The following is a 16920-nucleotide window of genomic DNA, read 5'->3' as shown; positions in this document are numbered from 1 at the left end:
TTATTATTTTTATGATAAGACTTGCAAAATCAAACAGTCGTGACATAAAAAATGAAATGCAATAATGTTTCGTATTTATTATCACTGATTATGAAATGTTTTTAAGTATTCATATAATTTTAAGACGTACTTCGATTATTTCCAACCATAAAAGCCAACTGCATTCGTATTACAGATATAATAATTTATAACAATATCATACGTAATGTCACTTCACGCTGTCATATTCGATTGATATTGAGTTTTAAAACCAGATAAATAAAATGATTATTGTATATATATTATTCAACTAAAACAGCGTATCAAAGACTTGAGGGCGTTGAACCCCAATGTGTTCTTAAATATTTTAAAGTAACTACTGAAAACAGGTGAACCTTTCGACTTGATGCAAGCAATGCATTTAGTCACGCCACAGTGAATTAACTATGAACAACACCAATATTTTATCTCAAAAACGCATTTACGACATTCAGGTTCATGGAGTCAGGGTATGTGGGACTCACCGGCGTTGTCTTGAATTTCTACTGAATAACTATCGATATCTTCCATTTTTAGAGGACGTTACGAGATCACTTGCATATACTATCGTGGCGTCTGAATTATCGTCCTAGCCAAAACGGCCGATTCCAGACCAGCCATGATATGCATAAATTCTTACCGTTTGCAAGTGTGGACGCAACATGTGCGTTTTCTATTTGATTACCTTTCTTGTCAACTCAGAATTGCTGGTCGAGCAAGTGAAATTATTGGGATCTCAATGGCTCAATCTCAGCAGCCTCTGAAAAGGTTGGCTACAGTAACTAACCAACTAAGTAACTAACCAGAAATCAATTGATTGTGTCAGAGTGCCATTAAATCTGACAAGAGTGAGTATTATAATGCTTATATAATAATACAGAGCAGTTGAATACCTCAACTATATTAAAAAAATGAGGATAATGAGGCAAATATTGAAACAAAATCTCCTCAGATAATGAGACAAAATTAGAAAGTCTTCAACGAGAAGGCAATTGACATTGCTTTTAGTTTCACAATGGCGCCGCCATTTTCATTTCTTTTTACGTGGTCGAAAGTATTTTTCTTTCCGAATGTACCATCTCCCCAGCGTGAACAGTTCCGGATAGCAGCTTTAGAAATAAAACCACTTTTATACGGAGCTGCAATTTCACCTCGGTACCTTGAAATAACCATTTAACCACTAATTTAGTGCCATGCGCTTTCTATACATTTCTTTGTTCTACACTTTAACATAATAGCTTTTAATGTATACTGGCTCGGTATGGGCGGAGTTTATTTTAAAGTGATTTTAGTAAGGAAGGGTCTGGTGGTTAGTTGTCTTCACCTATATTTTTGAAGTTTCACATGGCTTGTTAAGTATGATGGTGGAACGGAAATAACGTCAAAACATGACAATGCGAAGTTAGTTGCAAAAGACAGCTAAATATTTGTATTATTACTAGCTTATTTTGCTATTAAATTTGCGTTTTTCCTAAGTGGAGCCGTTCAATCAGAGGAGTATGACATTCAGCCAATACATCATCTATTCAGAGTTTAGATAATTTCCTTTAGAATTTTCCATTTTTTACTCTCAAAAATATTGTTGTAAAATAAATATAGGTACACTCTGTGGCACTTAATGATGGAATCTAAAAATACAAGTATAACCTCTCCTGCGCTTAAATAAGTACTCGTACGAATGTTTCAGTCTAAAAGTATAACCTGTTTACTCGCCAGCTCATAATACCATAGCAACGTACATCTGAGATTCATTTGATAGGGTTGGATATTTTTTATAAGATTTAAATGAAACCACACTCGAGATAAATTATCTCTCAACAAATAATCATCAGAATAGTTAACCCATATCATACACAAAGAAAAAACAAATCTCCTACTTAATATTAACAGTAAAAAAAAAGAATTATTATTTACTATCAAGTGGAATTCGGCATTATGTCATTGCACTTGTATACATAAAAAAAAGACAATTTAAATAAAGAATGGTTCTCTTGTATTTAATTTCGTAGACACTTTATCAATAACATACTTTACGAGTCGCCAATAATGATGAAGTTATATTAATAGTAATAAAACAGAAATCATTACCGATATTGATGTCTAGTAAAGCAGGCATGGATTCGGTAAAATTTAAAGTAAATGGATCAGAATATTCAAGTAAGTCACACATAATACTTAATATACCATATGTTGTCACAATTATAATAATTATTAAAAAAAAATTATTACTCAATTCATGATGCGAAATATTTCTTTACGAATGCTTGTTTTTTCTTTTAATAGTTGTTAGTTAACGGAATCAAGATAGTTGGAATAACGTAGTAAGATAATTTAATGAAGATCATTTCTGTAAATAATACCTCAATTAAAAGACTAATTATAGATTCAATATTATATACAATATATTTATTCTCTTTATTATACATATATCCGCGACGGCTCCGGCTCTTAACATTGTTCTTATATACGAGATGAGACCAGCGTGTCAATGTTTATATATTTCACGAATGTTTGAATTGATAAATTAATTAATTATTAAGAAAGTTTTATTAGATTTACAAAACCCGTTCTTAGCTAATACATTTTAAGGGCCGCAAAAATCCCATAATTAAAAAGTAGGTGAACTAGTGTAACTACTGGCACAAGGGACATAACATCTTAGTTTCCAATGTTGGTGGTGCATTGGGGATGTAGAGATGGTTAATGTTTCTTACAGGGCCAATGTCTAAGGGCGTTGGTGACAACTTATCTTCAAGTGGTCTATTTGGGTTTTGGTTTTTAACCGGATAATAATACGATTATATAGGATAGAGTCGGTAATAAGCAACAAAAAAAGTATATTTTACATTTTATTTTCCTATTGATATTAAAAAAATATCAAACTTCTCTGTCTCTATTTATAGTGTATCGAAATATGTGTCGTTTCGGTCACAATCGATTTGTATTCACTTGAGTTACTTTAGTATAACGTCATCCTTGTTTAATACAATATGAGCCCTCATTTATACATAACAACATTTTTTTACAAATATTCTACCATTTCGAACATTTAATACCAATTTAACATTTTCCATGTAACATGTCATTGTCAACGTATCCTACTTTATGTCTAGTGTAATGTAAAATAATGATCATTATTTTAAATACATATAGCGACACTTCGAAGAATTATTTTGCACAACAGGTTTTTTTAAATACTAATCTAAGGCAACCGGATGTCGTTGGTATTGTCATAAATTTCGATCTCATTTTAAAAGATAAATTATTCATAAAAATGCAATTTAAATTCGTTACAAATATTTTATTAGTTGGCGGTGATGTCAGTTCCACTACAACACTGCTCGAGTTCCTGAGAAGATGTCTGGAACTGCGAGGAACCAAATATATGTGCCTGGAAGGTGGATGCGGAGCATGTATCATAAGCGTCATAAAATCACCAGGGTCAATGCCGGAAGCGGTTAATTCTGTAAGATAGCTTTCATAACTATTTAATTATATATAACAAGACTGTAGTACATTATTATGATCGGTCTCGTAGAGTTCAGCATGTGTTTATTTACATCACATTAGAAATCTCTGAAATTATCAGTGTTTCTCTTTTACACATGTGTTATACATATAAACGTTCTTCTAGAATCACTCTATCTATTAAAAAAAAACCGCATCCGCAAATTCCGTTCCGTAGCTTTAAAGATCTAAGCATACACAGGGACAGACAGCGGGAAGCGACTTTGTTTTACAGTATGCAGTGAAGTATATACGAACGGGCATACATGTACCACGTATGACTGTCAGTTAGTAATCACCAGCACCCATAGACACTCGCACTGTGACAAATATTAACCACAAATGGGCAAGCTTGGGAACGCCATCTCCCTTGTGCCTGTAGCTATAAAGGCAAATTTACCCTTTAGACGAAGGGTAGAATACCTGATGAGTGGGTGACAGCTACTGTAGCATTTATATGAAGTCCTACCATCAAGTATAGGAAGGCAAAATAAAATACAAGGTACAATTTGTAAAAGTTTTAGTAAAAACTGATGCATGTGATGGCACAATTTTATAGTGAAACGGTCATCTATGGTTTAAGCTGTAATGATATTTAAAACGACAATGACAATATTTTTTTCTCAGATTACATGTTTATTTTTTTTAATTCTTGATAGTTTTCATTTTGTCTATTAAGTAACGTAACTGCGCGTCTTGAGTAAAGTATAAATTATAGTTCGATATAGTCAGTTGCTTTAACTGATACATGCTTGAATAACCTAACCTGAATAAAAAGTAATAGTAATCGTAATATTATTCGACACTTTTACTTTACCAAGAGTCTTGAATAAGTTATATTTGATTCTAAATACATTGGTAGTTTGTTGATAGCAAATGATTAGCAAAAGATTATTAACAGGAAAGCAATTTATTTCTTAGTGTTTGGTATCAGTACCATCTTGTCATGGCTGGGAGGTTACAACTATTGAGAAGATTGGCAACCGACTGGATGGTTACCATCCTTTGCAAAAGACGCTCGCAGAGACGAACGGTACTCAATGTGGCTACTGTAGTCCCGGCTTCGTCATGTCTATGTATAAGTAAGTTTATTTTATTTAACATTTTTTTAAAGAAATTACCATTAAACTACAAAAATATGGAAGTATTAACTGATAATTATTTAATACCCAATACTCATATAAAAGTGAATTCGAAAGGTGTCGCTTGACAATCCATGGGGCTAGCAAATTCAAGAAATCAAGCACAGGTCCAATTAATTTATGTGCTTTCTGTAGAACCAGACAGTAAGATGAAATAGTTCTTACCATATCTGCTACTGAGATATCTGGTGTGTGAGAAACAATCAATTTAACTTGACTAACTAGACAAATCCGAGACATCACGAATAATGGACAACCGAGGCAGTATTAAGTAACTAACATATGTTATGAACATGAATATAATATTATAATAGTCTGAGAATGTTGAAATGTACTACACGCACACTAAAATACCGAATAAACTTATGTGTGCGAAACCACGATCATTACCGTACTAACAAATTGCATTGGAGGCTACGCGAATTGGTCTCCATATTATACAATCCCCTAAATCCTTTAATTGAGTGTGAGCGTTGCAAATTGCTTTTCAACGGGATAATGCGGTCGGTCCTACCTTTACTTTAGGCACACGACCCTTACGATATAAGCCTGTGGCTTTCAAAACTTATTCATGTAGATTATGTTAAGTGATATCATTAATATTAAGACTAAATTTTATACAAAAAATAATTAAAAACCGAGTTATATATATATATGTACATATGTTTATTTAATTACTTTGAATTTTTAGTACCTTGAAAGCGATACTTAAGTCAGACAGCGATGCTTAAGAATAATTCTTTTCCATTTGATTGGATTTTTTTCTTCTTATTTAAATAGGAACACTACCAAATTGTAATTTGTTCGTTATAAAAATTTTAACGTGAAATTTATTCAGTTCTTTTTCTTAAAATTTAATTCAATTACATAATTGTGTGTCACGAACAAACTGCCCCCGACTTCGTACGGGAAAAAGGTGTAAATATATAATATTTGTTATATTAACAATTTGAATATCTTCAACACTCAAATTCAATATTAGGATAATTCCTTGACCAGAGTTTCATATTGTAATATCATGATCGAGTGCTTTGGATAAGTCACAAAAAACCTTCGGCTTCATAGATATGCGTAACCCGACCCGCATTGATGGTAGAGTCATCCTTGTTAATGCACTATGATATATTATATTAAGAAAATGTATATATTTTGATAAAATTATCGTTATTTTAAATCATTACTAATATTCTTATTTATAATGAACAAGAACTTTAAAGTTACACACAATATATTTTTGTAAACAAAACTTATACAGTTTATTGAAGAGCAAAAGAAAGACTATGATAGAAATAGAACAGCAGCTGTCCAGTAATATATGCAGATGCACTGGATACAGAACTATTTTGGAAGCATTCAAGAAGTTTGCCAGTGATGCTCCCAAGCCAAATAAAATAATGGATATAGAAGATATTACCCTATGTAATAAAACTAGTGAGATATGTTTGAAAAATAACATAAAAGACAACGATTGGTGTTTTGTGTCTGGAGATAGTTTGGGAGAAATCAATATTGAAATAGATTTAAAAGATAACAGAAAATGGTTTAGAGTAAACGCAGTTGAAGATGTTTTTAATATATTACGAAAAGAAGGAAGTGATTCTTATATGCTTGTTGCGGGCAATACTGGAAAAGGTAACATTAGCACAACGATTTTAAATACACAAGTCTTATTGGAATGGAATGGAAATTTGTGTTAGACTGAATACATTTTTCTAATAAAACTCTCTTTTTAGGAGTTCGCCCAATTGTAGAATATCCTCGTGTTTTAATAGATGTCACTGCTATAAGTGATCTGAAAGGTTTCTATTTTGACCAAAACATGGTTGTGGGAGCTGGAACAACACTGACTGAATTAATGGATATATTTGCTGATGCATCTGATACTGAATATTTTGGTTACCTGAAAGTTATAAATGAACATATTCAACTAGTAGCCAACGTTGCTATCAGGAATGTAAGACATAGTTTATTAAACATAAATAATAATTTGTTCAGTCATACCTGTTCAAGGTCTGACTCAAATTCAGAATAAGTGTGAATATAATTGATTGTTTCAGCAAGGAACAATAGCGGGAAACTTAATGATCAAACATAAGTATCGTGACTTCTCTTCTGACATTTTTCTCCTTCTCCAAGCAGTCGGAGCGCAGCTGACGATAAGTAAATGTACCAAATTATCGTATTATTTCTATCATTTATTTACATAAGAATTTTAACTACGATTACGAAACAAGGAATCACGATTCATGACCGCGTAGAATGGAGGCAATAGAGCTAATTAATTGCAATTCCATTCTCTGGAATAACCAGGCCTACTGACAATAATGGTTTTATTATAATTCGTTAAAACAAGCTATATTTATTTCACATTTTATTTTAGGATCTGCTGATGGTGTTACGAAAACAGTTACTATGGAAAATTTTCTAAACGAAAACATGAGAGGAAAAATAATTTTAAATGTTTTACTGCCACCATTAAATACTGCTTATAAGTTGGTTACTTACAAGGTATCTCCTTTAACGCGTCTTTATATGAGAATAGATTCAGTTTTGAAAGAAAACTCATTCTTATTATTAATACGTGATAAAAAATTACAGGTATCAGCAAAATCCCGAAATGCACATGCAATTGTCAATGCAGCGTTTCTTTATAAGCTAAATGAGGATGATAACAAAGTGCTAAAATCTAGAATTGTATTCGGTGGATTGTCTTCAAACTTTTCACGAGCTACAAAAACAGAGAATTTTATCATTGGAAAAATGCTCTTCAATAACAATATTTTGCAACAAACCATCAAAATACTCTCCGATGAACTTGTGGTAACTGATCTTCCACCTGAACCCTCAGTTCAATATAGAAAACAGCTGGCAATAGGACTCTTTTATAAGGTGAAAATGTATTAATGTTTTATATATTTCTAACACAAAACAAGTCAAAAAGTAATTTGATACAAAAAAGTAATTTCAGGTTTTGAATGACGACCTGTAGTGAGTATTTTGTTACAGAAAATTTTATATTCATAGCTAAATCCAGACAAATACATCACAACATTATATTTTTAAAATGATTTTTGAAGCATTCTAAATTAAGTTTATATATTTGATATTATTACAAAAACCTTTTACAGGGTCTTTTATTTCTCTCTCCCCAAAACATATTGCACTCACGATACAAATCCGGAAAGATAAAACTTCATCAAACGCGTCCAGTTTCTACTGCGTCGCAGTCGTTTCCAACTGATCCAAATATATGGCCTCTTAATGAACCAATACCTAAGGTGGAAGCATTGGTAAGTTAATATTGTTAAAAATCTACGAAGTCAATATATTAAAAAAAAAAACAATTATAAAATATACCCTTACGCAGAATCAGCTTATTTTAATAATGTCCATACTAAAATTAATAGCACCAGTGCGCGGGAGAGGCAAAGTATGTCGATGATCACCCGTCCCTACCTAGAGAAGTGTTTGCTACGTTTGTCCTTACAACTATCGCAAGAGGAAATATAGACATTATAGATGCCACTGAAGCTTTGGTAGGTACCATGAATAAGAAAAAAAATAAACAAAAGCAAAGATGTTAATATTATATATGAAACCGATTTCAGAATTTCCCTGGCGTTATAGCCTTCTATACAGCTAAAGATATCCCTGGCGTCAATTCATTTACACCACCTGAAGACCAAGATAGTATTACGAATGAAGAGATACTATGTGACGGTGAAGTTTTTTATTACAACCAACCTTTAGGAATTATCGTAGCAGAATCTTATGATATAGCTAACAGAGCTCGATTATTGGTAAAGGTTAAGTACAGTAACGTACGTCAACCCAAAATAGATATAAGGAATATTAAAAATGATCCTAGTCAAGTTACATTATTCTCATGTATAAACGCAACTGACAAGGGTAACGATGTAGTCAAAGTTATCGATGACGATCAAACTATATTTGGGCAATATCATTTTTGTTTGGAAAATTTGTCATGTGTTTCTTGGCCAACTGAAGAAGGAATTAAAGCTACTCCCACGTCACACTACTTAGCTGCTGCTCAAACGATGTCGGCACGGTGCTTGAACATCGATCAAAGCAGGTACAGAATCGTAAAATTTGAATTATTATATATTTGAATATGTGACAAATCAAAATTGCTTCAATGTTTTTAAAATTATTATTATTATTCAAAGTTAATCTTATAAAATACAGGGTCGACATGGAAGTTCATCGAGTTGGAGGAAGTTTTGGATTGAAATTGTCAAGACAGACTCTTATAACTACAGCTTGCAGTATCGCTACCTACAAACTGAACCGACCTTGTAGATTCCTCATGCCATTAAGAATCCAAACTCGTGCAATTGGTAAACGAATGCCTTCTTCAACGAATTATGAAGTAAGTGAACAGCGTACTATTTGTAAAATATAATATGAAATAAGATTTGCGTGATATAAATATTTTCCTATTTATTATTGTATAGCAACAATAATAAAAAAAATAAAATAAAAAAAAAAATTATTTCTTTTAGATAGGTGTTAATAGTGAAGGTGTTATTCAGTACTTGAATTATGACATTTATGATGATAATGGTTATATTGTCAACGAACTTCTTATACGAATCACTGAAGGAAACTATTACAATTGCTATGACAAGGCAAGGTGGAATTTTAGATGTTTCAATGCTATTTCTGATACTCCTTCGAATACTTGGTTTCGTTCTCCAGGTAAAAAAAACTTTAATATATTCATTGCGTTGAATTAATTATTACTGATAAGCGTCTATTTTTGCACTTATCATTGCAGCCTAACCTTGAGGCAAAGCCTGCAGTTTTATACAGAAAAATATATCATTTTAATAGAGAGCAACATTTGTTTATTCTTTCATCCAGATCACAGAGTCCCATTAATATGATGTTTTATGTGATTCCAACATACAATTAAATATTTAGAGCTGAAACTGCCGAGTAAGGTAGAACACATGATTCTGCGAGTTAAATACTGCACAAGCACCACTGAATTTTCATGTGTTTAATTTGAATTTACAATTCGTCTCGTTCTTAGTTGTGAAAGAAAACGAAAAAAAGTCCTGTATGAGACAGATGAACATCTAACTTAGGTGTCTCCACCCTATCTTTGAGCAGCGTGGTGAAACAAAATCTTAACCTTCTTCTGAAAAGGAAAAGAGGCTCTACGCCAGTATTTTAATATTTAAAGGCTCTTTATTTTTTATAGATGTACGTCAATTACATTTCCAGGGACATTGGAAGCCATTTCTGCCGCTGAGACAATCATGGAACGAATAGCTTACGAATTGGACTTAGATCCTTTAACAGTTCGCCTAAATAACCTTGACAAAGAATTTGGTGACCTTATTGAAATGACCAATACTCTTATAAATGATTCAAATTACATCGAAAGGAAAAAGGCAAAAGACAAATTTAATTCAGAAAATAGATGGAAAAAACGAGGCTTAAGATTTGCTCTTATGAGATGGAACAGCACCTACCCTTATATATTAAATATAACATTATCAGTCTACAGCGGTGATGGGTCAGTTGCAATAACTCACGGAGGGGTTGAATTAGGTCAAGGCATTAACACTAAAGCAATTCAAGTTTGTGCATATTTCTTGAATATACCTGTAAGTAAAATAAAAGTTAAAGCCAGCAACACAATGGCCAATCCGAATAATTCATGTACTGTTTCGAGTTTGGCATCCCAAAATGTTGCTTTAGGAGTTACAAGATGTTGTAAGGAATTGCTAGAACGATTAGAACCTTTAAGAAGAGATATGGGTAACCCAACATGGGAACGATTAATTGCAAGAGCATATGAACTGGGAATTAATTTACAAGCAAATGGACTCGCTACATTTGATGACGTATATAAGAACAATAATGTTTTTGGTGCGATCTTAGCTGAAGTTGAAGTCGATGTACTAACAGGTGAATCTGAAATCCTGAGAGTTGATTTATTAGAAGACGTAGGTCGTAGTATTAATCCATTAATTGATATTGGGCAAGTAAGTAATAAAAATATACTTATTATACAAATATTATATTTGTTCTGTAATTATTATTTTTTAGTTTAATGTACCTGTTTTATCATTACAATTTACAGATTGAAGGTGCGTTCGTACAGGGACTGGGTTATATGACATCTGAAGAATTGGTGTATAATTATAGCACTGGTGAACTGCTCACCGATCGATCTTGGAATTACTATGTACCACAAGCCACGGATATACCGCAGGACTTTCGAATATACTTTCGGGAGAAATCTTACAGCTATGATGCTATTCTTGGAACAAAATGTACAAACAAAAATTATTTAGTTCATATATACAAATTTAATTTTATAGGTTTAATTGTTTAGGGGTATTATTATAATAATATCATCTATACATTTTTTTCGACCATAAAATTTAATTTTCTGTGAATCTCTAGATGTGGAATGTATATTGCTTTGATTGTTATTTATATGTCTAGATAGACCGGCAAAGCTAAGAAAGAATCGATAAAAATACTCGCAAAACAATACTAGTATAGTATTATGACGTTTGGCAAGTGCCAAGCGTAGCTGTCAGGCACACCGAGATAATAAAGTTGGCACGTTTGTTTCTTTTATCAAATAATCGAAGTATATTTGTGTGTTTTCAGCAACTAGTGAGCCACCTCTTTGTTTGTCAGTGGTAGTGCCCTTCGCAATGAGAGAGGCAATAGCTTCTGCCAGATTAGAGTCAGGAATCCCTTCAAACAAATGGTTTAATATAGGTAAATTAAATTTACTGTTTTTTATGAAAATTGCCCTTTTAATATGAGTTAGATACAGAGCTATTCTTTATGAACTCACTTGTTGAAACTATTTTGGTGCGTATAGTCATATATGCTTTAAGTTTTATAATTATTATTATACTCATTGTCGCATATGGCTTTTTGATACTACACTTGTTCTGCGGTGAGTTTTGAGATATTTCTTATGAAATAATTTAACAGGTAGTAATTACATTGTCGAGCCAAAAACGTTTGGTGGCTTATTCCGATTATTTATTCTTAATAACGTGGTAATTTTAAATACTCATATTTCAGATGGACCATACACCGTAGAAAAAATATGTTTGTCATGCGAAACCAAAATTGAGGATTTAAAATTTTACTAATAGTTGCTTATATTAATAATTAGTTATTATTGCTTAAAATGTTTATATTCTTAGAAATAAAATGGATATGGGTAACCTTTTCTTTAATGCCGTTCACAAAATATTGACAAATTTATGTTTAACTGGGAAGCTGCATCGCTTCGCTTTATTTTTAATTTGTAATAATTATTTCCACGCAGATTTAAAATAATTACACAAAAGCCTTAGTGAGAGTTGAATCTGGTACTTTTAGGTTTAAGGTAGTTAAATCCTTTCGTATTTCATGTCTCCAATTCATTGTCTAATTGTAAACCACCATTATTACTTTATCAACTTTAACATGACTTTGTTTTGTTATATTATCTAATATGTTTTTGTCTCTATTTTAGCTTATAAGGGTATTTGTAGGTTTAAGAATTAGAATGGGTAGTATAAAATTAAAATTCAGTACTATTTAAATTTATAAATGTGATTAAATGACTAACCTAAATACATTCATGAAAAATTTTATTAGATTTGAATAGATTAAAAAAGTAATGTATCGAAAGAGCTCGTCATTTATTGAGTAAGTTTTATCAGAATAGGTTATGGTATTTAATCATATTAAACTCTGATGGAGTCTCATAGTGTGGGATCATTAAATTATAGTCGAGACTTATCACTTTTTGATGATAGTGGAGGCGGGGTTCTAACAGATAGCAATCTTTTCTCTTTCTTTTTCTTCGATCTTTGGTCTTGTGCCTAAGTCAATTGAATATGATAAAGGTCACTTAAGAAATTCTAAGTGGAAGCCCGAAGTGAAGGAAGAAGTATAAATATGGCCAACTGGAAGTTCACCTAACCTCTGAAAGTATGTCAAAAGCTGGAAACTCCTCAAAAAACCTGTAATATGACTGAAAAAAGTCAGTTTTACATTTAGTATACAATATTCATCTCTATATTATGTTGACTTGAATCCATTTTGTAAAACAATTACTCATTCCGAGTAGAAACGTTTAAGGTCTTAAATAGAAAAGAAATCCGACTTTTTCAAACAAAAACACTTTTCGAATTGTATTTTGCAATACTGTACTGAAAGCAAAAACAAATTATAAAGTTTTGGGTTTCCCCTTAAGAACCTTTTGATACGAATACTTGTAGAAAAAAAAAATGGTTTCTAAATTATTGTATACCACAGCGTAAAGGTTGTTGTGAACCAGAACAAATCTACTGGGAATCTACCCTCGACCACGATACTCCAATAAGGGTTGATGGATACACATAGTATGGTGTTTTCATTAGCATTTACAGGTTTCCTCACGATGCATTTATTATTTAAAAAGGGTAGACAATAGTCACCACTATTAATAGACATAAGATTGATAAGAAGGCAATAAAAATATTAAATAAAATAATAACGTAATTTAATTTAACCCTCCCTTGTATATTCAATGCGCTACTAACCTTGGGAACTAAAATGTCGATTTGTCTCTTCTGGTTGCTATTACACTGACTGACTAAACTCTTAAACATGAATGCATAAAACCATACCACCAAGTAACCGTCAATAGCGCAATGCTTTAAGGGCCAACCGGCGATGTAAAAAGTTGCAGGATTGATCCAGACCCCTTAGACTGTTGTCGTTCCTCCTATTAAGGAATAGTAATAGGAATATTAGTGATTCTTTAATTAATTTGGGTCATTGCTATTATTCTTTAAAAAAAAGGTTATCTACAATGAAAACCAAAAGAACCTGAAGAAAAACCCAACAACCTTAGCTGATCCTGACCCGGTATTCGATTTCTGGACTTCATGATCTGAAACTGTCTATGCTAGATACTGGACCGACAAGGGAGCAAATTTGCGATATATATATATATATATATATATATATATATATATATATATATATATATATATATATATATATATATATATGTCGCAGCGTCAGATTTAAATACTTTGATTGTAATCTCTTAGTTTGAGATTTGATTCTGGATGGCCAGTGAAGTCAATCACTCTTTGTCACGTTAGAAAAACATAAAAATGGCAGTTGTCAAGAAGGATAAGACAGATGTGGTCGCGGCCAATGAAATATTGTAAAAATATACAATATACGATAATCCAGCTATCAATTTGTTGTATTATTTGTGAACATATATGACGAAGATGGTAACCCCGAACCAAACAATATTACCGCCTCGCCGTTATATATATATATATATATATATGTATACTCCTATTACAATTTAATATTTCAAACAGTATTATTCCAGAAATGAAAATATGATTTAATGTCATATTGATAGCACTGAATCCGTACCTTTGGGAAATCAGTTCAGTCAGTGACTTGAAATGGCGAAATAGTTTATAATCTATGTAATAGAATTATTGCTCTCGTATTCCTTTAAAATATTCCACCGGTTTCATCTGTACAATAAATGTCAAGTTGATTTTGTTGAGCAGGGAGATTGGGACTTTTTCTGTCACTTGGATTTAGTTCGAGCCTTAAAATTATATGAAATTGTTTTTCTTATTATAGGTTTTATCAACATTAGCTTCTATTACTGTTACTGCTCCGCCCACATGGGACGTAGCGTGGTGTTATATCTATACTAATAAAATTTTAAATGTATGTTGCCATGTTAACTTTTTACCAATCTTATACCTAACAATATAAAATAATTTCTAAAATGTTTCTCTTACTGCCTGTTTGTTGCATCTTTAATTTCAAAAACGGCTAGGCCGATTTTGAGGGGACTTACACTAAACTAACTAATGTTTTATGGAGGAATTTTAGTAACTTTTATTTTAGAAAAGTTATCAAGGCCGAGCCGAGATGGCCCAGTGGTTCGAACGCGTGCATCTTAACCGATGATTTCGGGTTCAAACCCAAGCAGCCACCACTGAATTTTCATGTGCTTAATTTGTGTTTAAAATTCATCTCGTGCTCGGAAAACATCGTGAGGAAACCTGCATTTGTCTAATTTCAACGAAATTCCACCAATCCGCATTGGAGCAGCGTGGTGGAGTATGCTCCAAACCTTCTCCTCAAAGGGAGAAGAGGCCTTTAGCCCAGCAGTGGGAAAAATTTACAGGCTGCTAAAGCTAAAAAAAAATCAAGGTTTCGTGAAAAAAATGACATTGTTAACAATATATGATTCAACTCCCAGACGAAGTCACGTGTAACAGCTCGTCTTCACTAACATTATAAATACGAAAGTGAATTTATTGAATTGCTTTACGCACGCTTACGCGCCTTACCTATTCAACAGATCATCATGAAATTATTGAAATTTGGTGTGAAGCAAACTTGAATCACAAAGAAAGACATACGACTTCTTTTATATCTAACACCTGAAAATTAACCTTTAAAACGCGAGTGTATTCGCGGGCGCCAGCAAGGCCTTTTTTTATTCTTGTATTATTTTATAATGATTTAAAAGTACCTTGATGTCAATTTTATAATATTTCTTGCTTGCTTGTTATAAAGTATATTTCATAAGGACCATTTGTACAATACTTTCTTTACGCGACGGAGTTGCATGTTACAAAGTTATAGAGTATAAGAGATTAAGACGTGTAGCAGGTGTGGTACCAACTTTCAAGTCCAAACTACGCGCTAGTTGCAATTGAACAAACCCTGAAACTAAGCATGAGGGATCGCTTCGAACTAAGGTTTCGATATGTACTTGTACTATTGTTCTGTAAGTTATAACTAAGTACTTTAATAAGAATAAGTTTCAGGACATTGCTTAATGCAGACACATTTTAATTTATCTTGGTATTCAAATCAATAATTGTTATAAATATATCTATCAAAAAAGAAGTGTAGTATTTTTTGGATTCATATTTATGTGTGTGTGTGTGTGAGTTTATTTATCCCACCATAACTTTTAATTACTAGATTTGGATGTATGTTGTATGTATCATCTCGAGTGACATTAACTTTTTTGACAGGGCGTTTTTTTTTTTTGAGTAAATCGCTGGCAAAATCGAGTACGCTGCTTTGGTTCAAATTACATCTAAAAAAATATTAGTAGCGATATCTGATGTCCGGGGTGTTCATGGAATATACTGTTAGGGCGTGGTAATAAAATGCAGTATATTTCAGCACTTCTGTTTAATGATTGAGAGCATAGTTCACTTTTTTATCTTATTTATACACTCGGAATGAACGTTATTACAAATTTTGTTATCAACGTTATACAAGTAACGCCATCTACCTTTACGTTTAACAAACTACAGTGATAGTAATGATTTGCAAACAACGCCATCTATTATTACGGCTACACAACTACATTAGTTAATATTTTAAGCATTATGAATCACGTTTACAGATATTGACATAATTATCATAAGATACAATATTTTATAATACATAATTGTAGACAATAACTAGTGCAATACGATAGGCGTAATATTAACAGTTAACATTCGGCTTTTCCTGACAAACATTACGCCCCCGTAATGCTACAATATTTAACAAGTAAAAGATTTTTTTATACATAATAATAACACAATACAATATATACTACGTAACAAATCTATTGTACACATATATATATATTTTTTATTTTACAACTTATTATTATTTTTTTTTTTTTTATTACTACCGGACACACCTGGTAATGTGATTAGTTCATGGGACACACCCTGCTTATTTATTATATATATTTTTTAATCTCTAGCCAACGGACACACTCTAGTTGGCTTTCGCGGGACTAACCTTCGCGGGCACTTAAAAAAAACACTCAACACACTATAATTTTCTTACCACTGGCCACACCAAGCGGTTTTTATTTAACGTAAGCTGGACTAACCTAACTTGTCAAATAAAAGAAAATTTATGTTTCGAATTACATATAAAGTATTAATAAAATCTCTTATTTTTATTATTTGTACAAACTAACTAATTGATACAATATATTATAATAAAATCACCATAATTATATCAATATTTATACTATATACATTTTTAATCAGATTTAGAACTAGCAGAGTCATCATCGCTTAAATATTGTACATTAAATCTTTTCATTTTATCCGATGAAACAACATTATTATATTTACGCCCTTTTTTATTTAATAATACAACACGATATCTATCATTATCAAATACTTTTATAACCTTGTAAGGG

General features: G+C 32.0%; 1 protein-coding gene across 2 annotated transcripts; it reads left to right on the top strand.

Annotated features, from left to right (window-relative positions):
- Nucleotides 1–812: 812 nt before the first annotated feature.
- Nucleotides 813–13165, top strand: LOC125068741 (xanthine dehydrogenase/oxidase-like). Of its 2 annotated transcripts, none has more exons than XM_047678042.1 (17): nt 813–866; nt 3327–3484; nt 4447–4607; nt 5923–6299; nt 6401–6621; nt 6725–6827; nt 7048–7175; nt 7266–7556; nt 7796–7957; nt 8075–8203; nt 8276–8760; nt 8874–9057; nt 9191–9386; nt 9918–10684; nt 10783–10975; nt 11322–11435; nt 11751–13165. In XM_047678042.1, exons 2-17 carry the CDS (start codon nt 3404–3406, stop codon nt 11819–11821), a joined length of 3663 nt encoding a protein of 1220 aa, XP_047533998.1. In that variant the 5' UTR covers nt 813–866; nt 3327–3403; the 3' UTR covers nt 11822–13165. The 2 variants fall into 2 exon arrangements, with proteins under 2 accessions (XP_047533998.1, XP_047533997.1); XM_047678041.1 differs by lacking the exon at nt 813–866 and adding an exon at nt 2043–2175.
- Nucleotides 13166–16920: the final 3755 nt, after the last annotated feature.

This window comes from Vanessa atalanta, chromosome 14 (assembly GCF_905147765.1).
Source record: "Vanessa atalanta chromosome 14, ilVanAtal1.2, whole genome shotgun sequence".
NCBI lineage: Eukaryota > Metazoa > Arthropoda > Insecta > Lepidoptera > Nymphalidae > Vanessa > Vanessa atalanta.
This window is presented reverse-complemented; position numbering and strand designations above follow the sequence as displayed.

What these genes read in the sequence shown, in the direction of transcription:
- LOC125068741 (XM_047678041.1), top strand. Translation starts at nt 2,115, where the DNA reads ATGTCTAGTAAAGCAGGCATGGATTCGGTAAAATTTAAAGTAAATGGA. An exon ending in TGCCGGAAGCGGTTAATTCT is followed by an intron (nt 3,485 to 4,446) that starts GTAAGATAGCTT and finishes TTTATTTCTTAG; the next exon opens with TGTTTGGTATCAGTACCATC. An exon ending in TAGATGCCACTGAAGCTTTG is followed by an intron (nt 8,204 to 8,275) that starts GTAGGTACCATG and finishes AACCGATTTCAG; the next exon opens with AATTTCCCTGGCGTTATAGC.